The sequence below is a fragment of the Mugil cephalus genome, chromosome 21 (genome assembly GCF_022458985.1).
Source record: "Mugil cephalus isolate CIBA_MC_2020 chromosome 21, CIBA_Mcephalus_1.1, whole genome shotgun sequence".
NCBI lineage: Eukaryota > Metazoa > Chordata > Actinopteri > Mugiliformes > Mugilidae > Mugil > Mugil cephalus.
In genome coordinates this window covers 16,852,491-16,876,255 of record NC_061790.1, presented here as the reverse complement: position 1 = coordinate 16,876,255, position 23,765 = coordinate 16,852,491, and the positions used below count along the sequence as shown (strand labels likewise).

General features: G+C 42.8%; 2 protein-coding genes across 2 annotated transcripts in view; one reads left to right on the top strand and one right to left on the bottom strand.

Moving 5' to 3' along the window:
* Nucleotides 1-4,124: 4,124 nt before the first annotated feature.
* On the bottom strand, nt 4,125-9,583 carry LOC124999214. Its single transcript, XM_047574027.1, has 4 exons — nt 6,528-9,583; nt 6,051-6,200; nt 5,505-5,585; nt 4,125-4,915 (listed from the first exon to the last, which is right to left on the bottom strand). The coding sequence occupies exons 1-4, from the start codon at nt 9,568-9,570 to the stop codon at nt 4,797-4,799; spliced, it is 3,393 nt and encodes a 1,130-aa protein (XP_047429983.1). The 5' UTR covers nt 9,571-9,583; the 3' UTR covers nt 4,125-4,796.
* Nucleotides 9,584-11,859: 2,276 nt separating this feature from the next.
* vsnl1a (visinin-like 1a) overlaps nt 11,860-23,765 on the top strand; it is a 32,797-nt gene continuing 20,891 nt past the window's right edge. Inside the window, exons 1-2 of the mRNA XM_047573371.1 lie at nt 11,860-12,122; nt 18,090-18,256. Of these exons, the coding sequence (XP_047429327.1) occupies nt 18,095-18,256 (162 nt within the window). The 5' untranslated portion in view covers nt 11,860-12,122; nt 18,090-18,094. The remainder of the gene's footprint in view (nt 12,123-18,089; nt 18,257-23,765) is intronic.

The following is a 23,765-nucleotide window of genomic DNA, read 5'->3' as shown; positions in this document are numbered from 1 at the left end:
GATAAACACTGGATTTCTTAAGCTTCATCTCATTTTGAGCGCATTTGTTGCATTTATTCTTACTACAGCCTGGGAGGCAGCCTGTACTGGGTTGTGGGACTATCCAACTGTGTGCAACAGTAATGAAATCCCACTGGCGAGGGTAGCACTTCTTGTGGAGAAATCCAGAGTCTGACAGAGCTCTTCTGGCCTTTTTAAGCTTGCTAAGCGATGTATGGTCAGGGAGGTCATGGTGAACACTCATTAGTTATGTTATTTTTAGAGACTCATACATATGCTTGTCAAAAAACCCTGAAGACTTAAACAGTCTCATCGATCTTACTCTTTACTAGAATTGTGCCACCGCTCTGCTTCCCAAAGGTGGATTTCCAACCACAAAATAAACCATTAGGCCACTTTATTTAAAAAAAAAAAAAAAAAAACAATATTTGACTAGTTATGTGAAAAGGTTAGCTTTATAACTGTAAATGTTTAAGGGTTGAAACTTCACGTCCTAGGGCAAACAAGAGATGGTAAAAATCAGAGCTGTGTATCATCAAAAACGTCCTCAACTCATCTGATTAAACTCAGTATGGATTTATTTATTTTTTAAAACTAAAACTAATTAGTATTAGTACTAGTTGGATTTCCATAGTATTACCTCTAGTTTCACATGCAGCTCTTATCAGTCATTGTATTTTTTTTAATCCAATCAGCTTTGAGGGCTGACCATGTTCTCAAGGTTTGATTGTATTTTACGTCTCCATCACACGTGAGCTAACTGTGCTGCCCTTCCTCGTGTAAAACCAGTCTCGTTTTAGCAAGATTTCTAACAGGGAGATGCAGAAATTGGTGTGTATTTAAATACTCGATGAGAAGGTTTTCATAATTGATATTGGTTCTTTTAAATGCAGATCAATTTGAATCAGGATACTCGCTTTAAAAAAAAAAACTAAACAACCAACGAAATAATAAAAACTTTGAAAACATAAATAAACATATTTGTCCATTATCTTAGTCCATAATGTAAGAGATGTGATTTTGAAGTCATATATATTACACATTTATTTATTAATCTACATTATTTTTTACTCACAGTATGTATCCTCAGTGTAGGCGAGGTCACATGCAAGACAGACTGAGGACATATTGTGATGTAATCACTGACTACATTTGGACGATGACTATATTCTTTTAGTGGTATGAACACAAATGTGTCCTAGGCCACACTGAAGAGATCCTATGTATGGTTCACCAACTGTTGCATACATAAGTGAACCAACTCACTATCTGGAGCTAATTCGCTGGCGCTCATTACAATGCATGTGGCATCATTCTTTAATTATAAAATGTTACAATGGTGTAGCAGCGCATACGTGACACATTCCACTGCAACTGAAGTGTTACTAAAACCAAAAGATTTCTGCCTTGTGTGCAATCAATTTGAGATAACAATAAATTAAATACCATTCCAGAAACTGCAGATGGAAACGATTTTTCATTAAAGACAGCGAACATTAAGCTGTTGGAATAATAGATACGGATACATGAATAATGTATTCAAAAGTTGCCAGTTTGTAGGAACAGAAAGTGTCATTTACCAACAACTGAGTTGAACGTGACTGTGAAAAATCCATATCCATGTGAAGATTAAGGCCTGCAACAAATCAACAAACAAAGTGGGCAAATACAACTAGTGCTGACAAATTCATTATCAACCACCAATATCTAATTCAACTCCGCCAGCCTTCGCAGACTGTGCCTGATTAAAAAGGCAGATTGAATGTGTAGCATCTGAATCCAATTATTTTTGGAAAGAAATACCGTGAGTTTTTTTTTGCTTGTTTGATTTGCGCTTGCCTGTCTGTCCAGCTGAGGCACCTTCACTCACTCAGACAAAATGTTCTCAAAACCTTCTATGTTTACTGGAATAAACGTCCAAACAGTTTGATTCACAGATGACTTCAGCATACAAAAACTGAAAGAAAAAACCCTGAACAGTGAGCGCATTGATAAAATATTAAACACCATGTTCGACTGCTTTGATAAAATACACTAAGGGGACTCCTGCTAACACAAAAAGAAACAAGCAGAGCTACTTTTTAGTGACAAGCCTCGACTGTGTCGTGTATTTACTTTAAAACCAACCCAACCAGGGGTGCCCCCTGTACAGGGGGCTGAGGTGAGATACATATGCTACAGACGATCTAAACATATGATAGCATGCACCATTCCCAACATGTAATACACCAAAATGACAGGGAGAAATGAATCTAAAAGCCTCTATCAGGCACTGCCACCCAAACGAAACACAAATAAAACCCCAGGCAATTGTATGGGAACCTGACGAAAACACAGACACAGCAAACATCTTCTACTAACCTCACCACTTCAAGCCATTGACTATGGACAAACCCATCGTAACGTCACCCATTGGATTCTGAACCTCGAAAATGAAGCCTGCAGTCACATTGTTGGATGATTTTTACTCCACCCACACGCGGTCAAATATGGACGTGGGGGGTTGTGTCCGACGCATGTCAGACGTTGAGACCCGCCCACCCAACCCTCTGCTACCTGTTAGCTTAGGCTACCACCGGCCACTCAAAGCGGGAACGCCATTAATTGTGCGAGTTAGAAAAACATTCACTCCCCGTACAGTACACCATTGAACCAGCCTGTAAACATGTTTGCTGTAAAGTTGGGTTTTTTAACATGGGGGTTATGGGGATTTGCTCCCTTTTGCAACCAGCCTCAAGTGGCCACTCAATGAACTGCACTTTTGTGTACTGCCAGGGCTTCATTCCTCAGACCCAGAGGTTGCCGCTTGCAATCAATAAAACTGACCAGTCAGTTGTCGAGATATTCTTTGAGTTTCACTGAAGGCCTCCTTTTACACACGGTCTAGGTAAATGAGTCAAAACTGTTGTATTTGTATTTATTGATATATCAGTGACTGCTACCTGATAAAAGTGAAATGGCACATATGGCGCCAAAATGTGATGAAAGTTGGTAGTTCCGCCTACACATAAATGGGCTAAATCATCTCTGAAGTTCAGATTCACCTTTTTACCCTCTACGTTAGCACAACTACTCAACAAAATTTTCATTACTAATTCATATTTGGACTAGACTTTTAAACCACATATCAGGGGTGGTTCGCAGGCGGAAAAACAGGCGAAGAGGTTAATTTGCTACTTTACAAAAAAAAGTAATGAACCTTATTAGGTTTATTTTGGAAAGGAACCAGATAACACAGTAGGAAAGTTTTAGTCGGCTGTTCGCAAATGAAGCCTCGGGCAAGTTGTTTTTAACTGTGATTTAAATTCTGTCATTAGGAACACAAACATTGGTCACAACAAAGAACAATCAGCGAAGCCTGTGGGTGCTAATTAAAACAGGAGCAGACAGCTTGATCGTCAATAACTTACTGTGGCGTTGCCTCGCGTCACCTGAGAAAACATGTCATTACCAGCAGGTGGCAGTAGTCTGCATTCGCCATTCAAAGGGGAAACCAAGAGACTAGCTAGGAAGCTAAGAGACAACTCACTCTTGCACAGAGCTGGCCTCTCCTCAATCAGGCTGTTTCACGCCCAACAGTTTATTAATTCCTGGTGGCCAATGTCACTGTGAAAAAAAATAAGTTTATTAACCCTTTATGGTGCAAGGTACCATTGATCTTGTTTTTTTGCATAAAAATGAAAAGAGGGTGCCCTATAAAGGGTTAAAATGTTCAGATATGGGGAAAAAAAGCCAGACTGAAAAGCCAGCCTCACTGACCTTCTTCACCACGGTCAATTAGCTGAAAAGCGACCAACACGGATCCTACTGGTGTCCACGGTGCACTAACACTCAGATGAAACCAAGGCCAACTTCATTTCGGTGTCCCTCTTGAATTTAAGTGCTTGAAATTACACATTCTGAATTTCTTTAACGCTATTGGCTTTTCAGCAACCAGTCCGATGCCTCCAGTAGTCTTACCACAGGGTCCATACATATGTAATCAGTTTACCGATATTTATTGTCACGTTGTGTTTTAGCACTGGCAGGAAGTCATTACGAATCTAATATGAGTGTTCAGGTTTTCAGTTGGGGTTAGGCTTCAAAAATAACACGGTAGTTGATGGAATAACATCAAAATTCCCCCCGTTTGCTACTAATACTAATAATATGCATCAATATTTTTCTGCTAAAGATACTGCCGCACATAGTGTTTGCATGAAAAACACATTTGGGATGCAATTTTTTTATTAAATTCTCCGGCAAACAGACCAATTAAAATTTCAACTCCAGCTAACCTGCCCTGAGCCGCACTGCTCAGGGAGATGATGCACACATGTGAACCCATTTAATGTCCAAAACAGCACAGGCAAATAACACACCATACTCTGCTCCTGACTGAACACGCCCACACATGGTAGAACACTCACCAAGAGCAATTATATGTAACGAACCTGAATAAATGCAGCATGTATTTAATACAACATCATATTGTGGAAATCACATAAATAGCAGGATTTAGTAAACTCGAATCTGTGAGAATGTGTAAGTATTTAAAACCACTATCATGGACGGTATAAATATAAATAAATAGATAAATAAATAACTGGGAACATATTTTTTGCGTTTCCATTTTGTTGAATCTACATTTTGTGGATAAAGATCCAGCGAGAAACACTCACAAAAACAACAGCGTGGAAACACAAGGAATCCACGAACGGTTCAAATCAGAAAATGAACATAATGAACACAGGAAAAAAAGCTTTGAAGAGCTTCATTTGCACTCACACGCATCCCCTCGACTGCACGTCCGATGTTCATTTATAGGGGTGGGGGCGGTGTAGGTGTTTGGTCTTGGCTCTCTTTGAAAGTCCAACTCGGATCGGTCGTGTGCATGTTTTCAGAGGCTCCAGTCTCTTGGGCTGTTCGGGTACTCCTGCACACGGCAACACATAAATATAACATTGCATGCATTTGCCCTGCTACCCGCCTGAGGCTTGTTTGGCACCGGGCTTGAAGAAAGCAAGAAAAAGTCTTTCACGGAAACCAGTAAACACACCTTTCCTTTGGCCTCCAGCTTCTTTTTTATCAGAGCTAAGAAGGGTTCTGGGTGTAATGAGGGATGCTATTAGACTGATTTTGTCCCTCAAACTGACAAGGTGAACACATTACATGTTCACACGGACGGGCTAATAAACTGAGTCTCCTGGTAAATATTCAGAAGCCAGTTCGCATAATGCAGAGGGGTTCATAATGCTTATCGGCAGGACGAGGAGGAGGGGGGAAGAAAAGGTGAGATTGAATGGAGCAGACTGAGTGTCACAGCTTAGAAAAAAAAACACCTAATGGGTCACATTTTTACTTATTAGTTGAGGAAATCATTTCTGGATGAATACAATGTATCATTAAGTCCCTAATGTAAACACATTAAGTTTCATTTCCCCTTTTTTATCTTGAGAAAAATCACAACACCCCACAATTTTATCATTAACGGCCCCACTCTGCCAACACAACATCAAACTCACTGCGGTTCGCTTGTTCCATGAGAGATAGGTCGAGGAAGGAGGGAGACCACGCTTTCCCTTTCTGCTCCGTCTCCCGGGGCCCTGACAAAAACACACTGACAGTCAGAGATGTCCGGGAACGACTGGCTAATTCTGTCTTATTTCTTGTTTTGTTTACCCCCAAAACAATGTTTTTGCATTCATGAAGGGCGTCACTGCTGAAAGGGAAAAGAATATCGGCATATGCAGGAGGGCAAGCCGTGTCAATTTGAAAACACAAATCAATAAAAGCAATTGTATTTTCTCGCTGGATTAACCCGAGGTGACCTTTTCTAGTTTATCAACCACCACTCGGCAAAAACGGAGTTAACCGCACCACGCGGAAAACAATGGCATGAAAGATGAGTTCACTCTAATTAAATCATTCTCATGAAAACTTACTTGTCATTTAATTGTGTGAAACTTTTTTGTTTTTTGAAGAAATTATTTGGTTGTGATATTTCTCCAAATGTAGTCTCAATTGTTATTAACACTGCCGATACATGGCTCACTAAGTAAACTGTAAACCTCTGTGTTTCTCTGCAGCGTCCTCAGATGCTTCCTGGTGCATGTGCGTGTTACGGGGCACTTCCTGTTCTCTGCCCCCACTGACGGCAGCGCAGGCCACCACTGGAACACCTTCACACATTTGCAGGTGGTGGTCTTCATCGGCATCATCTAAAAAAAAAGCAGCAAATATTATACTTTTATAGAGGGCAGGCAGGGTCCGAATGAGGAGCAGTGTTTGGTCCTTTATGTATGATCTTGTTAACAGATTTTTTATCCTTTATTTAACCGTCTACAAGTAGCTGACAAGACAATTATACTGTGCAACTATTTGGAAGCAGTTATACTAGAGAATAAACAAATATTATTAAAATAACATGAAAATGTGTGAGGGTGCTTACTGCTACAAAACTACATTTTATAATGCAGTATGTTGGGCCACTGTGATTCTGAATTTGTTGACTGTATAAGATAAATGATGCGGTACAGCACAGCTACCTGCGGTCGTGTCACTGTGGAGTCCCAGATCTGGGCTGCTGAGGTCTTCCTTGCATTTTGATGCTATGCCCTGAGGCTGAGCCATAGCACTACAGTGCTCAGGTGAAGACGGTCTGCTGTCGCTTGCATTGTCACTTCTACTGATTTCAAAAAACAAGTTCAGCTCTTTCAAGACCATGTCGAACTGTTTTTTCATCACAAACTCGGAGCGGTCGTTCCCAGCGGAGGTGGGACTGTCGCTGTCAGGGGACGACACAGACTGTGGGTTTAACTGATCCTGAATGCGCTCTGAGGAATCCCTGGCAGGTTCGTAGCTAGCCTGTCGCGCTGGCCTTCTCAGAGCACTGCCATCCGTTGCTGAGATAAAGTTTGGGGCATCATTGCAGGAATCGCTGCCTACAAATCCATCCGCCACGTTGCCAGAGTGACGCTCAAACCTTTCCTCTTCCTCCTCCTTTCCCGGTATCTCCTCGCGCTTATCGCTCTCCGCCGCTGGCGTGCGGCGGAGAACTTGTCGCTGGGGTGTTTTCAGCAGCAGGCTGGACAAGCTGCTGAGGACAGGGATGTCGCTCGAGCCAGCGGCGGCGTCGTCGTCATCATCTGGTGAGAGCTGGATCTTTTCAAAATTGTCAAATGCCCCCGGCACGCTGTTGTAGAGGCTGAAGGCAGACGGCAATGGGGGGAATCTGTCACTGCAGATTGGTGCTGTGGGGCTGTGAGCATTTTGTGAATGACTTAAGTCACGCTGACACGGCACAACCGCATCACTCGTTGGAGGAAAGATGGCGGCCAAAAGGCCGTGCATATTTTCAGCTCCGTGTTGGAGGTCGGAGAAGCACATGAGCTTGTGTTCTTGATCATCTTCCGGACAGTGGGTCAACATGTTTCCTTCTGTGCATTCACTCATGTATTCAACGGGTGAAACGTCAGTCATGTCCTCTTCATTTTCATTCTGTACATCATCCTCATATTTTGAGAGTATCTTTGAGTTTTCAGAATTTTGTATTTCTTCTCCAATAGTTGACATTTCTTTGCTTGCCTTTCCCTCAACTGTCACATCTATCATAGAAACATCAGCACTGAATACATGATCAGACAAACACTCCAGCTGGATTTCTACTTGACCTTCAGTTAGTGTTAATTCGCCGTCCTTTTCATGCATTTCTCCTTCTGTCGAGTCACTGACGCAGTCATCAGTGGATATTTCAGTTTTGTTGTCTTGGTGTTGTTCATTTTGATGCTGAATGCTTTCACTTGACCTCACAGCTTTCTCCAAGTTTGCGTGTTCATCCCTTTTTATTTTACTTTCTTGTATTTCTCTCGTGTCAAATGTTTCGCCCATTCTGTCAGTTTCACTGTGTGAATATTCAACCTCCTGTGTTTTCAGGTGGTCAAAGTTGACAGGAAAACAGCTGGACTGGCCCTCTCCTTTCAACTGACATTCCACAGCATCGTGTCTTTCTTGTCTTTCATCGTCGCCAGCAGGAAAAGGATTTGTGGAGCTGTGGCTGCCTTGCCACTGACAGTTGCCCCCATTGCAATTCATGTTGTGTGTCTGGTTGGTGGTGACGGAACATGCATGTGGTTCTTTTTGTGAACGAGAGAATTCCACATGTTCACCTTCGCATAGTGTACTGCCGCGATGATTAAACTGCTCCGTCTCATCGGGAGATGAAACCTTGAGTGACGGTCTTTCGTCGGAACAGAATGGCGTTTCCATTTCGCTGACTTTTACTGATGCAGATAATTCCACACCTGAGTTGCGGCGTTTCTCTTCAGCGTCTCTGTCAGTTTCACTCCAGATTGCAGGGTCAATTACAGTGAAGGGGCCTGCATCATTATCTCCTTCAGCAGGCTCTTGACTGATTCTAGTAAGCATTGGAGTCTCTGTTGTATGATCAGCCGTTTCGCTCCCAGCTTCGGTTATTATCCTGCCAGCAGCATGCTCTCCCTTTGCCTCATAGAGGCCATCAACTTCAAGACTCGCATTCCCGTTTGCAATATTTCTGTCTAAAACCACATCATTAGACAGAATTGATCCCTCAGCACATTCGGCGGCAGGGAAGAAGGTTTTGCCGATATCACTCTCATTAACTTGGCCTATTGTCTCCCCATCACAGACGAAAACACTTCCATTGACACAGATCTGTAATTCTAATTCATTTTTTTCGCCTTCTGCCAAGTTCCCAGAGGACTCCTCTTTAGGGTGAGTGCAGGGTAGCTCAGGGTCTGCATAATCACTGGAAGATAAGGGACTCTCACCGTCTTCCTTACTGAAAACAATGTTCTCACTGACTTCAAGCTCTTTGCCTCTCTGGTTAGTCTCTACAGCGTATTGGCTCCATGGACAGAAACCCGTGTTTTCATCTTTAGAAATGCAATCAGACAGACACCTGACCTCCTCATTTCTTGAACCAAAGATTGCCGCCTGGATTTGATTGAAATAATTTGGCACCTGTCTCTCATCCTCATTTCCAGCAGAGAGACAGAAGCCACCGGGGATCTTGTTTTCAAGTGATTTCCCCAGCTGTTTGCCATCAGGATGACTGGGTGTGTCAGCGCTGGCTGAGGCAGGACACTCTGCTAAGGATCCACTTGTAGCACCTCCCGGGTATGAGCTGTTCTTGTCAGTTTCAGTAACTGGAGGCTGCTCGTCCTCCTCCAGCAGTAGTCGATGTCTCTCAGCAGTGATAAAATGTACTGTAGGTAATTCTCTATATGCGCTGTCACAGTGAGAAGGAGTCACCTCAGTAATGTAAGTGACATTTACTTTAGGGTCTTGTGGCTGCTCTTGGGGTTTTTCATCTTTGAAAAACCCACATTCTGCTGTGCCTATAGCACCCTCATTCTTGTGCAGGGTACTTGGTGATGATGGAGAACTAATGGTTTTCTGAAATCTCAGAAGCTCTGGAAAGTCGAACTTGCTTTTTCCACCGTGCTCATTCAGCACTGTACAATCTGTCCGTGGCCGTTTTGGGGAGAGTGGTGGTGTGAGCTCCTTCCTCGCTTGTGGACTGACGTTGTCTAGTGTGATTTTATCCATTTTCTTCTGTTTACAAAACCTAAAATAGAAACAGGTGGAGAGAGAGAACTGTGTCAGAAACACTGCTCGGATCGATGTCTGAAGTGTTATTCATTAAAAAAAAAAAAAAAAAAATTACAAGCAATCATGTCAAGAATGTTTCTAATGCATAACTTATTTTTGGTAGATGGCATTTTTTTTTGGAAAAAACTATTCCACATTGAGACTGAAATAATGACTCATACTAGGGATTCAAAAAAGCCTGCGGGGTGGTGGTCTACATCAGTTTATACTATAGCATGTATTTCAATAACAGCTTAGATATTTTATTCACACGAGGTGCAGCTGCAGTATTTCCCCTCACTATGGTTTTCGAAGAACGTATTAGCTTCTTGGATTTCTGAGACTGTTACACATCGTGATGCTACTTCAGTGCACAAAACACAGGGATGGCACTAAAGCATTGCCATTGTTCTGATGCCGCCCTACCTTTAACATTCCACTCAAGAAATGCTGTGTTGCTGCCCAGGCAGACAATGCAGGTCTTGTTGACAATTTTAGGATTTACACACAACGCTTTGATATGGCAAACTACTTCTCATAAGTTAATTTACCAAAGATCAGAAGGAAGGATTTAAGGACAACACGGTGCCTTGTGGCACACATGCTTATAGAGGTTGTTGTACACAATGTATTCTAGGTTACAGCTTTTTTTAATGTTTTTTTTTTTTTTTTGATGCTGTCATGTCAAGTTTATACCTCTTCTTATAGTGGCTGATCAAGTTTAACACACTGCAACTGAACATGCAAGCAGACAAATCACAAGCATATTAAGAAACATCCTCATCGCTTTGACAATGTGCGCTGCAAATCCTCAGCCAAAGTGCTAGCAGAATCCCGGACTAATGTACGCTTCGCGTTAATGTGATATTTTAAGCTGGAAGTGCTTTGGACAGACGGTGCATAATACTTCATGTCGGTGAAGTGTTCCATCTTGTTTTTTATGCACTCAAATTTCCCATGGAGAGGGCCAACGTGCTATTTAGCATCTTCTATCTTTGTCTGTTGGTTCTGCTGCCTGTCAATACTGGATCAACTACCCATTTGTGCATGTGTCACGGTAACACTACATGGTCAAACTGCCCGAAATCCGAGTTATTCTGCACTGCAGATGTGTTAATTGCATGATTTTTTTTTATATCAGATTAATCAATCGATGGATTAATCCATGTTAAAGCGTTAATTTTGACAGCTCCAGTGGAAATATTACTAATTCTGTCAATCTGCGAATGAATAGTGAATAATTGAATGTACAAATATATGAAGATTTTTTATTTTTTAACAGTTGTAAAAAGTAGTAAAATTAGAAAAACAAGTCCATCCCAGCCTTGTTAATCACTTTTTCAGGTCCCCTGGAAATATTTCACTTGGCATTTGCTGATGATGAGAGTAATCAGAGCGTGCTGATGAGTTTTACAGTATACTTTATATTGCTTGTGTTTCATGTGTTTTCCTGAGTTACACTACACTGAGCTCTTTCAGCCACATCTTTTAGCTAGATAAGTAAAGTAAAAAATCGTTCAGTAGCTAATTGCTAACATTAACATCGCTGTCAGCATACTGTTGTCTGCGAAAATAACCTGCCTCAGTGTCCTGTTTGCGCTTCTTTCAACTATGAAGCATCTTCAAATCAACGTGACTCGCTGTGTACAATAACCTCTGGTACTGGTATTCAACAGGTAAGGAAACGCTAGCTTGAGGCTAACTTGCCTCATACTCTCAATCACTGCCATATTGGTTTGCACTCTACGCTAGTAACGCCGTTCGCTTCCGTAGCTTTTCGCGAGTTAACTGCATGCTCAATTTACTTACTCTGTACAAGGCTTTAGTTAAGAATTAAAATGTGTGGGCTCGGATTAGCCGGCTAGCTAAACTTACTCTCTCTCTTCTCCTTCCTCTCAATGTTTGGCGCGAAGTCACTGCGGCTGCGCAGACATGTTGGTTTATTTTAATACGCTAACGTGAGGTTGGCGGCTAATTTAACACGATTTAGTCTGTTCTGAAAGAGCCGGGCTACTTAAGGCGCGGCATTGTTAACGTTAGTTAGGGAGGGGGGGTTGTGTGGGATGCAAAAGCTCATTATTATCGCTTCTTGCCGCGTTTGTTTTCTTTGCTTTGATGATGGTCCCACGGTGCAGTAACACGCCGTGAGGGAGAGACACAGAGACACAGAGACTGACTGCTCTCTCTCTCTCTCTCCCTCTCTCTGTCTCTCTCTCTCTCTCTCTCTGCCTCCCTCCCTGTAGCTGCCTCCTCCTCTCACTACATCAGCTGCAGTTTGTGTTGAGCAGCATCACCCTACGGACCTGCACCGCTTGCTTTCTGTCTCAGTCGACTTTACCCAAGTAAAACAAAGCAAAAATCAATTAAAAAGCAGAACCTTAGCCCACGTTAAACTGTCAGAGGCCCGGCAGGAGACCGTTTCAGACGTGTGAAGCGCTCGTTTTGTTTGTCCGTCCGACCACTCCAGACACCAGACCGGACTTCCCTCGTTGACTCCGCACTCTCTCGAGGTAGGATGGATTCTTTGCGTAATATCTTGACTGATGTATCGTGACAGTACGCGGGTGGCGTTCTCATTTTGTTTATTCATGTTTATTTCAGTATGATGCAACCTGGTGCGTCATCCTTTTTTTTTTTTGTTTCATAAGATTCATTTAAGTACAAAAAAAAATGAGACACAAATGACAAAAATAAATAAATAAGCGAATTAACAACAAACGACGCGGTAAATAACTAATGCAGCCTCCCCTCCTGTTCAATCAAACCCTGATCACAATTCGGAAAGCGTTGGATGAACGTGGATGAGTCTTGCCTGGTTGTACTCTTGCTGCCTTCACACACACACACGCACACACACACGCACACTGACCAGGTGTCCAGATTCAACAACGTAAGTGAAGAGACAAGGCAATAAGTAAAGGCTCATTTGCGCAACCATCCTATAGTATAGGCTGTATATCATATAATTGTGACTATGACATGGCACGATGTCAGCCTGATTGATCCCTGGTGTCACTGGTGCTGATGTTGCAAGTGTGTGTGTGTGTGTGTGTGTGTGTGTGCAAAGAAGGAGGATGGTGTCTCTCCTTAACCCGCACCGTCCTCAATGGGAAGCTGCTATTTTATAAGTCTTTATTTATTTATTTCGTAAACAAATGCAGGCAGGAGCACATCTCATCCACCGGTGCTTCTGCCTCTCCTCTCCTCTCCCGCGCGCACACTCGCACTCATTTTTAAACAATGACGGCTGCGGGATTATAGTGAATTCTGTCGGAGTTGCCCTGAAACAAAGCCGGTGTTTCTATTTGCTGTTGCCTCACTGGGCTGGCACTCTGCCTGCCTCTCAAGGTCATCCCCTGTTGGCAGATGATGGTGAAGGGATAGAGTTATGTAATGGCCTACTGCCTGGCTCATCTGCCGGTTCGAAAGAAGAAGACTGCCAATCTACTCTTCTGGCAGTATATCTTGGCGTCAGTGTGCACCTGTGTGCTGATAACTGTGCTGCGATTGTTTCCTCCTCTGTCTTGACTCTGATGAGGGCCCCAGTTGACTGTGAGACAAAGAGCTATGACTCAGGTTTGGAGTCAGCGTGGTGCTCTGCTCCACTCTGCACTGCAGAGTGACCCAGTGTGTCTTGTCCCAGACTCGGTCCCGCTCGTCTCCCCGGCCCGAGCAAAGCGCTGACATTTGCTAATTTAGCACCAGCTGTCTGTATTCTTCCCACCTCCCTCTTGGTGGTGGATGTGAGTAACCGGTGCAAAACATTACGATGCATGAAATTAAGACGGAACAGGCGGGTTGGGGTGTGTTCACTGTTTGGTGTCAGATCAGAGTGTCGTGCCTCCGCATTCATCCCAGATCACACCCTGATTACTTTTTTATCAGTTCCCTCCGCTTAGCTGTTACAGAGGCAGGGGGAAATGTAACATTGAAACGGAATTTAGTCAACGGCGCGTTTGTAAGATGAGCAGGGCGATTTTGTTCAGTCACCTTATATTTAAATCCATTCTGTAGTCGTCACAGCGCAAGGCTGATGGTAAACAGTAACAGGAAAGCCCTACGAATGGCAAGGCTCGTAGGCAGCTCTGAAAAAGTCGAGGTGTTGAGTGGGAATGACATGCATGGGGAACAAATATTATTTCTTGCATGTGGGTTGATTTGACGCAGCCAAGTCAGACACAGTCGGATGCATTAAAAAACATAGAATGACAATACGTAGGACGCTGCTTTGAAATGGCTTCACGCTGCAACGTTGTCTCTTGTGTCACTTTAAGCATCGTGCAGCTGCAGATTTCACATGAAGTGAGTTCAGTGGGTGGTGTTAAATAATAATGCAATGGTTCTGCGGCTGGTTAATAAGGCCCAGATGCTGTACGATGTGGAGAAATAGCTGCGAGTGTGACGTACAGCTGGGCCACCAGCAGCACACTGACACAACGCAGGTACAGGTTCACCTCCGCTGCCTGGTGAATGAGTGACGAGCGACAAGCACGGTGAGGGACACGTTTTTTTTTCTTTCATCAAAAATGCATTCACTCCCCAGAGGTTATGGATGCAACGTCCATATAGAATCCTATATGCTGACAGTGAGCTTGTATTGTGCTTGGGGTGCTTCATTCTTAATGGTTTCCGCTTCCTGGGATGCAATTTAAATTCGCTACCGTTCTATAAACGTGTGACACTAGACACGCAGACTGAAACATTTGCATAATCCCGTACAGGAACATGAACACGTTCAGTAATTCATATTCTGTACATCAAGGTAAATATGAATGCATTTACTCCGTCTTCTGTCGCGCCAGCCCTCACGCACGCTCGCCCGAAACGCGCATCCACACAATGACATAATGGCGCGGCCTGTCACGCGTCTTCCGCCGCCGTCTCTCCCGGGACACATCTGTCTCCTGCAGCAGCTGCTGTCTTCGGCGTCAGCCCGTCTTGTAACGGAAAAGTGTTAGAAAGTTGCTGTCAAGGCGTGTTGCCTTCTCGGTTTGACTGCAGCGCTGACAAATGTTCTGTTTTTGTGTTTGTTTGTTTTTTGTAATGGGATGTTGCAGATCATCAAGCACAGGGGACGGGCTGGTTTTCACGTCCTCTCTGAACCATAGCCGCCACTGCAGATGTCGTCTGTCTCCTAATACGCAACACACAAGTGTGTGCATGAGAGAGCGGGATTCAGTAGAATTTACTGCAAATCATCCAAGTGTGGATTAGTTTGGCAATCGTGAGTCTTACTTAACTTGGAAATATTTGAATAATGTCACCTGTGTCCCATGTGGAGCTTTGTCAAACTGGGGTGTGTCAGTAGTTTGGTGGGGATGAATGTTTGCAGCATATCCACACACACAAAAAAAGACGTATTCTGAGGACGAGATGAGTCAGACTCCCTCGTATTTGCGTTTTAAAAAGGATGTTCATTCTACGCTTTGTCTCGTCTCTGACGCAATTTGAGAACACCAAGTAAGTCGGTTTTAACTTCGAAACTGCAGTTGGAGGCTCAGTTGTGAATGAGCAAATTGTACGACTTTCCTCTCCTTTTCAGAGGCAAGTGAGAGCACTTAGGATGGCCGACGGGCCACATCAAACACAGGGCCGCTTTGTGTGCTCTCGAAAAGCTTCTGTTTGCGAGATGCAGATATTGTGTGTGTGCTCACGTTGCGTAATCTGTGTTATAACAACCAGAGTACTGCGTGCTAACGCGCAAGTCACAGTACTACATGGCCTACCAACCTTGGTTGCACGTGTGCGGAGGGGAGGAGGTGTAGATCTGTTAACCATTACTGTGCTGTTGCTGTACATGAGTCACGTCAATATATGGCCCACAACTCTGGATCATCAGTCTGGAAATGTAGGCATCCTAAGCAAAGATAGCAAATGTAGCAGGGTTTGTATCAATGCCAGCTGATGTTGACCAGTCAGTTCTGAGTCCCCAGCCTTTCTTTTGCATCATGGGCCGGTTAAATATTGACAATTTTCTTGCAGACCACCCCCTCTGTGTCTGTCTCCACGCTGAAGGACTGTGGGCGATGTCCAAGGCGTATCTCCTCATTTCCAGTCTGTTCCTTTATGTTTTAAGTTTTTGTTCACTTAGCAGTGATATGACTTTGGAAATGGAAGCAGTGTTTTCAGTGCTTTTGGTGCAGTCGTTGAATTCAACCTTGATTTCAATCCAGACTGGTCAGGTAAACCTACAGACCACTGCCATTTAAAAGCTTGAGGAGATATTCTTCAGTCCGTCTGGGTCAGGGATCCATTCTCTTTTTAAAAATGTTTTTTTTTTTTCTGATCTGCAGCTGTAATGGTCAGATTCTGCTGACAGCAAAGCCAGATAACTGCACACCGCCTTAGATAAAGATGGCCCCACTTGGGTCCCAAAATCCCAGCTTATTTTTGGGAACTTGCCTCTTGACATAGTTCCAGTTTGCCTTTAAGAGCAGACATTTTGACACCTGTCATTGTCCACAGATGTGACAAATTAGCCTAGCCTTGCTATCCACTCCTCATCACGGATGTGTGCTGCCAGAGGTAACTTTGAAAGAAATCTCTGTGGTGACTCAAAATCTCTGACCAGTGAGTTCCCCCTTGATTTAACAGAGGGAGCCTGGTCTCTCTCAGTCCCTCTCTGCTCCAGTCTTCCACACTATTTTGGTTGGATTCCCATCAGCTAATAAACTCAACATGATTGTTTGTTCTTTTTATATTATCACACTCAATGTCTCACTGATTTGATTGCATTTTTGCTTCTTTTTTTCACCATTATCTAAACAGCTCAATTAATTGGTACAATAAAGCATTTGTCACACCATGCTTGGAGCGAATTAATTCATAATAAATTACTTTATTTGCTGCCAATTAAGTTCAGTGCAGAGTCTTGATTAGTCATTGCATAACTCGAATTTCCTCTTTGCTCGTTATTAATCTGAAGTTCCTCTGTGAACTCAGGTCACGCGGAGCCCGGCTGAAAAACTTACTGAAATTGGCTTTCGGGGGAAGGTATATTTATCTTCTTCAGACAGGATGGTTCTCAAATTGTGGTCCAGGGACTCTGGGAGCTGCTGGAAATGGCTCCTCATGAGGTCCTCGCAAAATGAAGATTCATATAAAGACATTTTTTGGTGTGTCACCCTCGTCACTGTTCCAATCAGATAAGTAGTTATAGTTTGAGCGGAGAATTTGCTAAAAAAAAAGTCGAACCCAATAGATGATCGTTAAGCAAGCTGAAAACATGCGAAAGCGACTGTGTTAATGTAATACTTTCTTGCGGTAACAGGGTTAGTGTTGGACAGCCGGCTGCAGAGATGGATGTTGGTGGCTCTTTGAAGGCGCCACAGGGGCAGTTTTATAAACCGGTAGCTACTTTAGAATGTCATTACCACTCTATAATGTAACGTTGGCATTAAATCAGGCAGGGAAATGGTACATTGCACCTTTTAAAATGTTTTGGGTCTCTGTGCGGAGATTTAGTCACTGTATTAAAATAAACAGAAACCAGCAACACGAAGGTAGGTGCAAAATCTCAGTGCGTGCCTCATGGTGTGAGCTTATGCTGCGCTGTGCATGCAGAGACCGACTGGCGCCTCGGCAGTCCCACAGTCGCTGCCTCGCATCTCCCTCTGTCTTTCCAAGCTAAAGAGGTTGAATAAAACTTCTCAGCAGAGAGTACGAGCAGAAATGTTCCAAAACGCTAACCATCTTTTTGCAAATTGTGCTAATTATGGGTTGGTTGATGAACTAATCAAGGCTTTTAAAAGTGGCAGCATCAGCACCATGTAGATAGGAACAGCTATATACGGAGGCAGCTGGGAGCTAACGGCAACAGTGGGGGAAATTAAGGGATATTAAACCAAAACATGCTTGAGTTTTCCTAAAATGTCACAGCAGGGCAACTACATTAACATGTCATTATGACACTCCAAAAGTGAGATGCCACGGTAACTACTTGTCAATGACTGGCTAGAGAGGGAAGTTTACGCAACATAAATAAGGCTGTAACATGAAAACATTAATTTGGGATCTTAAAAGAATGACATGTGTTGCATTACCCTAAACCATAAAAATACAAGTATATGGAATTGATGTTTTCTTAATGAGCACAATGCAAAAGCTCTGATTAAGTGAACTCCACAGGCTGAGAGTTCCTCTACAAATTAAGCAACGCCAAACAAACAAAATCAGGATATGCAGCTGTTCAGCGGCGGAAAAAAAGAAAGCTGCGCATCTTGCAAACTGACCCTATTACCCGAGAAGCAGAAGAAGAACAGCACTGATTCCCACCATGTGACACTACTCCAATGCCTCGTGTTACAGTCCATTTGTTATGAAGCTTATTTTTAGATGGAGCTCTGCTTTGCACTTTCACAGTTGACTCAAGAAATCTCTGCCCTCCAGACTTAAACTGTCAACTCGCAGCATGTACTTCTCTGTGTTCTGTGCTAATATTTTCTGTATGTTTATGCCTGTGTGATCCCCTTACGCAGGAAAAATGGGGAAACAGAACAGCAAGCTGACCCCTGAAGTGATGGAGGATCTGGTGAAGAACACAGAGTTTAATGAACATGAGCTGAAGCAGTGGTACAAGGGATTCCTGAAGGACTGTCCCAGCGGCCGGCTCAACCTGGACGAGTTCCAGCAGCTCTATGTCAAGGTGAGGCTCCACTGGCTCACTTTCATCTGATGGATTGCACACGCACGTTGTGCGCTGCAGCACAACGCTGGCACCCACTTGTATGTATTGTCGGCCACACGCGGTGCACAAAACCCGGAGGAGGACTGACTAGATCTTAACAAAGCAGGATGTGTTAGGCCACTAAGATGTGGTGCAATTAGTGCAGTGTGATAAGAACAAAGGAGTTTAGTAGAAGAATGTAAAGGTTGTCAGAGGAGCATGAAGAGGTTTTGGCATATAAAACTGCTAAACTTCATCTTGTCTATTTGATATTCTATGAATGATGCAAATAGTTGAGCAAGAAACGGTATACTAATTATTATGGTAGTGCAATTTGCATGCCTTTGGGGTTTTGTAGCAAACTACACACAAACATTAGCATTCTTTAAAAGTTGTGCATTTGGATAGTCCTAAAAGCAATCAGAGCAACAAATTGTGTGACATATGATGCTGACAAATGCCTTAATAACTTTTAATTTAATTCATTTTTCCGACAATCCAACTGTCTACCTAATGAACTCTTCTGTCCATCACCCCATAGAGACCACCTTTGCTAGTCAGTAAAATTTTGGACCAACAAACATTTTGAAAAACCTCTCAAATATTACTTTTACGCTCTCATAAGGTGTTTTTTCATATGTATCTATATAAAATGTATTGCAAAAGTGCAAAGTGGATACACTTTTTTTGCCGGGTCACCGAGATGATGCAGGTGGTCATGTGACCAGTTCATTTGGAGTCCATCTTCCTCAAAGTGAAGTCTCACGTGATGAGAATTTAGCAGAATTATGGGAATTATGGAAGAGATGAAACCAGAGTTACAGCTCATTGTCAAAACACCTTTCAATGGAAACACATATAAAGAACAATTGTATTTTCAGAAGTATCGCTTTTATTTAGCGAAAAACTGTAATGGAAACAAAGCTATTCTATCTATCTATCTATCTATCTATCTATCTATCTATCTATCTATCTATCTATCTATCTAAGAATATGTTCTATAAGTAGTGCCATAGTACAACCACTACTTCCATTTGCAGATGTTTCTACCATTTATAGTAGCAGTAGCATCAGCGGTGGTATTGTATGGTATCTAGCGGAAGCATCTGTGTCAATTATTAGCCGTTTGCTCATTGTAATGCAACTAACACAATGCGTTCTTAGTGGATTTTCCCATAGTCGGCTATTAGCGGAGTTGATGGGTTGTATGAATACACTCTGAATCACCACAACAACCACAGAGAGGAATTGCATTCCCATTATAAACCTTGCTAGATTTTTAGCAGGCATCCAGCCACGTTCCCATTCGCCCTCTCCTGTATCTGGGCAGAAAACCAACAGAGAGGCTGATATCAGAGGCGCTCAGATGATTATCTTCTCATGCTAATACGTATTCTACCGTATCTCATTACCTCTGACCGAGCAGTGTGAATTTATTCCATGATTTATTCATTTACTCTTATAAGACAAGGTGCAACACATTCACAGAAATAATGAGGACGTAAAAACGAAACAGATTGTTGTGATTAGTAATAAGTGACTAAAGCCTAACAAATAGTCTACCACTACACTGATTTTACCATTGTTAATAATATTACTGTCTGATGTTCATATTACAAAACAGAGAAGTTTTTATGTTTTCCTTGTGTAAAGTGATACTTCAGATGTGACCTAGGAAAGCATAATTTCATCCTTTGTAATGCAAAAGTAATTTACAGATTCGACAGAGGAGATCCATTAGGTCTATAAGCCATGACTCTAGCTATCTTTTAAAGGTCCCATATTATACATTTTTTCAACAGTTTCATATAGGTGTCAGGGGTCCAACATCATTGGTTTCCAAGTGTATTAACCCGAATTCAGCCTTGGTCCAGGTGTCTGGTTTCAGCCGGTCAAAAATGTCGCTCTAGTGAGAACGGGCTGCTTCTGTGTCTGTACCTTTAAATGCTAATGAGCTGTGTCTGTCCACGCCTACCCCACGCCCCTCTCGGATAGAGGATGTGGCTTTTGCTGGCGTTACCATGCGCTAATGTTTACGACTATGTCTGGTACAGATGCTGTCGTTCAACCAGTTTGAACCAGAATCTGACCCTGGAGAAGAGGTTTCTGAAGAAGTTCAGACTCTGCAGCAGCAGGACGTTTATGAATGGTTACTGAAACATACTGTGTGTCTGAATATGTTACTTAGCGCCATGGTAGTAACAACATATACGAACAAACTAACACTAGTTTCCGCTACCTGTAAGGGTAATTGTTACGGTTCGTCGCTGCAGCCAACAGGGGCAACCGCTGTGCTTTGCGCGTACTTTTGCCAAGTGTGTTTGCAAGGAGACAAAATGATGCCCGCTCTGTAAATTTAGAGGGCGGGCTCATCTACCAGGAGGGCAGATCAAAGGCAGTATCCACTACTGGAGGGAGTGGTTATTTCCCCACATGACGTCGAGAAGGGAAAAATTCACATTCGCTAAAAAGTGAAGCAAGCAAGTAAGGGAAGTGCTAGAAAAACCTGTATTAAGTGAATTTTGCATAACATTCGACCTTTAATAATATTAAATAGAAGTTTAAACCTGTCAGATTTTGGTAAAAGAGTATGGTCCTAGGAAAGCATAATTTCATCCTTTGTAATGCAAAAGTAATTTACAGATTCGACAGAGGAGATCCATTAGGTCTATAAGCCATGACTCTCTTTAAAGGTCCCATATTATACATTTTTTCACCAGTTTCATATAGGTGTCAGAGGTCCAACATCATTGGTTTCAAAGTGTATTAACCCGAATTCAGCCTTGGTCCAGGTTGTCAGCCTGGTTTCAGCCTGGTTTTTTAAATCTTGACTTCTATGAAAAGCACAACACAAAGATAAACAGTGTTTTAAGTGCAGGGCAATATCATACAGTAATGAATAAACTCCATTATGTCCAATCACGCCGTTACATCTGGCAGATCTCAGCATCTCATGCCTTCCCGTACTATATGTTTGAACTTTCTGGAGTTCTCATTGAGGAAAGCACTCCGAGCAGCATAAGAATAGGCATTAATCTTTTATCAGTGGTGCCAGGAAATGCTTCATAACCAGAGGGGGCTGCCGTTACATAAGACACGCCTGGGTTTGAGGTCATGGGTTGACTTCCTCTAAATGCCATCAGCTGAGACAAGAAAAACAGCAAAAAATAAATGGAAAACATCAGAAATAAATAAGGGTATTCTTGCTGGTGCAAACAGTATCCACGGAAAGCTGTCAGCACCGGAAATGACATTTTCCATTCGGACCAAAGGTTACATCGAAACTTACAGAAAAGCAGCAATATATATATATATTTTCAAATTGAACTCAAAAAATAACCTGGGAAATAAGATGAAGCTCTGATAGAGGGACACAGGCACGAGAGATATCTGCTTAAAATCTCTCTACAGCAGAGCGTGACGGCACAGCGGAGGGAAAATCTTCAGCCGCACAAAAGGGGCAACACGGCTCACATCCAAAAGGGTCTTGTAGGCTTCGGGGTAAATCCTATTATTGAGGCACCCTATTGTGTTCCTAGGCAACAGTGTATCAGTGATAGGGCTTTATTTAAATCCAGAGGGCTGATAAGTGGAAAAACGGCCTGCCCGCGACCTCACATTAGCGGGACAGATTGTTCCTGTGAAGAGTGACTCCGTGTGGGTTTCTGATGGTGCGTGTTTGGTGGTGGTGGTGGTGGTGGTGGTGGTGGCGGGGGGGGGTCATATGTTCAGTAGGAGGGAGAGGGAGACGGAACAGCGTGTTTGCGTCGGCTGAAAGCGAGAAACAGAAAGGGGCAGAGATGAGAAAAGTAAGCGGGCGAGGGAAAGTGTGTGTACATTATTTATTAGTCATTAGCTCCACTGGACCCGTGCAGCAGAGTGATGTGAATGTACGAGCTGCGTTTGAATATTCGCACGAGCGAGACGGGCAGGGTTCGGTTTACGCCCGTGCACCGTGAGGTCTTTATTTTTCTTCGTCCCCACGCCTGCACAGATCTGCACCTGTGACAGTTGTCCAGAAGCCTCCCTGCCTGGGTGCTAAATGCAGTGTTACCTCCACTCGGCTGCCAGCCTAGAGTTAATGTACTGTTTTGGTTGAACACAGACACATGATTCTCTCTCTCTCTCTCTCTTTTTTTTTCCATCTGCGCTCTGTCTCACACTCTTTTAGTTAAGACACAGGCAAAAGGATGGAGAGCAGGTGTAGCAAGTCGGCCGGAAATAATAGCTCTGCATCTGAGAGCGTATTTGATGCTGTATAACACTAGGTTGTTACTGATCACTCCTTTCACTTCTTGCATTTGAATTCTTGTGAATTAGTTTCAATTTTATTCGAAAATAACCCTGTAAATGTAATGAAACTTCTATGACAACAAATCAGATTACTAATTGATGACGTCTTGGATCCAGATATATAGTTAAATTCAATATCTGTGCTTTGTGCAAGTCTCTGAAATAACTAACTCCAGGGTGACTTGAGAAATCCTTCACAGCTTGTTCCAAAATGTGTATCGTTGGCTCAAATCATGACCAGCACACAACAAACAGCTGTTTGCGGTTGCATATTCTAGAGATATTGATAGCAATCTATTGTTTTGAGGCAGCAGTTGTTTGCTCGATATTCTGCCGTGTCCCAAATAACGTAGGCTACATGTTATTTGCATATAAAGTGCAGAACTGATATCTCATCACAAGTGGCCACCCGAGACACACCGTAAACAATAACCCCTATCAGGAGGCCTGTTTAGACCCCTTCATAGCTTGTGAACAGTGTGATGTATTTTGAGGGCTTAGCTGGAAGCAAAACATCTCAAACACTCACATGCATATTTTAATGAACTGTTGTGGCGAGAATGGACGAGGAAAATGCATACTTTAGAGAATAGACTAATACAGTCACTCCCCGAGACCGTGAGTGTTATTTTAAAAAGCTGACTCTGGCTGATGGGACTAGATTCAGTCTGGTCTGTCTTTATCAAGAGAAGCCTCTCCAACAAAGATATTATGAGAAGTAAGTAAGTAAGTAAGTCTTAGACACAGCTGAAACATGCAACTAACGTTGAGTTTGCAAGTGTTAGCATTAGCGTTAACATGTAACAAGAATCCACCAAATAGTGATTAGCTTAATGTAATTTCAGTCACAATTTAGTCTACCCCATAATGTTATCCAGGCTGAAACTGATGATGGATTACGCATTAATCTTACCTGATATCAAGTGTGCGCTGCAAACAAAAGCCTTGTTGATCATTGTCTCAAATCCTTTCTTTTAATCGTGTTCAACCAAAGTCGTCTACTACTGGCAGTGGCTGATATGTGATAAAACTTCAAGTTAATGTTTTTGCTTTATCAGTTTTGGCCCCCAAAATACAGCAAGATGACATTTTCGCGGTTGACAGTGACAGTTTTCGCTTCAAGCTTCCCTCTGTTTTGCCTCCAGCTAACGTTGTGACGTCACAGTGCCGTAGGCCATGAACATGTCATGTTTCT

Coding starts and splice junctions, on each gene's coding strand:
- LOC124999214 (XM_047574027.1), bottom strand. CDS start 9,570: ATGGATAAAATCACACTAGACAACGTCAGTCCACAAGCGAGGAAGGAG. Junction 6,201..6,527: donor CCACAGTGACACGACCGCAG/GTAGCTGTGCTG, acceptor CTTTTTTTTTAG/ATGATGCCGATGAAGACCAC. Junction 4,916..5,504: donor CATGGAACAAGCGAACCGCA/GTGAGTTTGATG, acceptor TGCCGTGTGCAG/GAGTACCCGAACAGCCCAAG.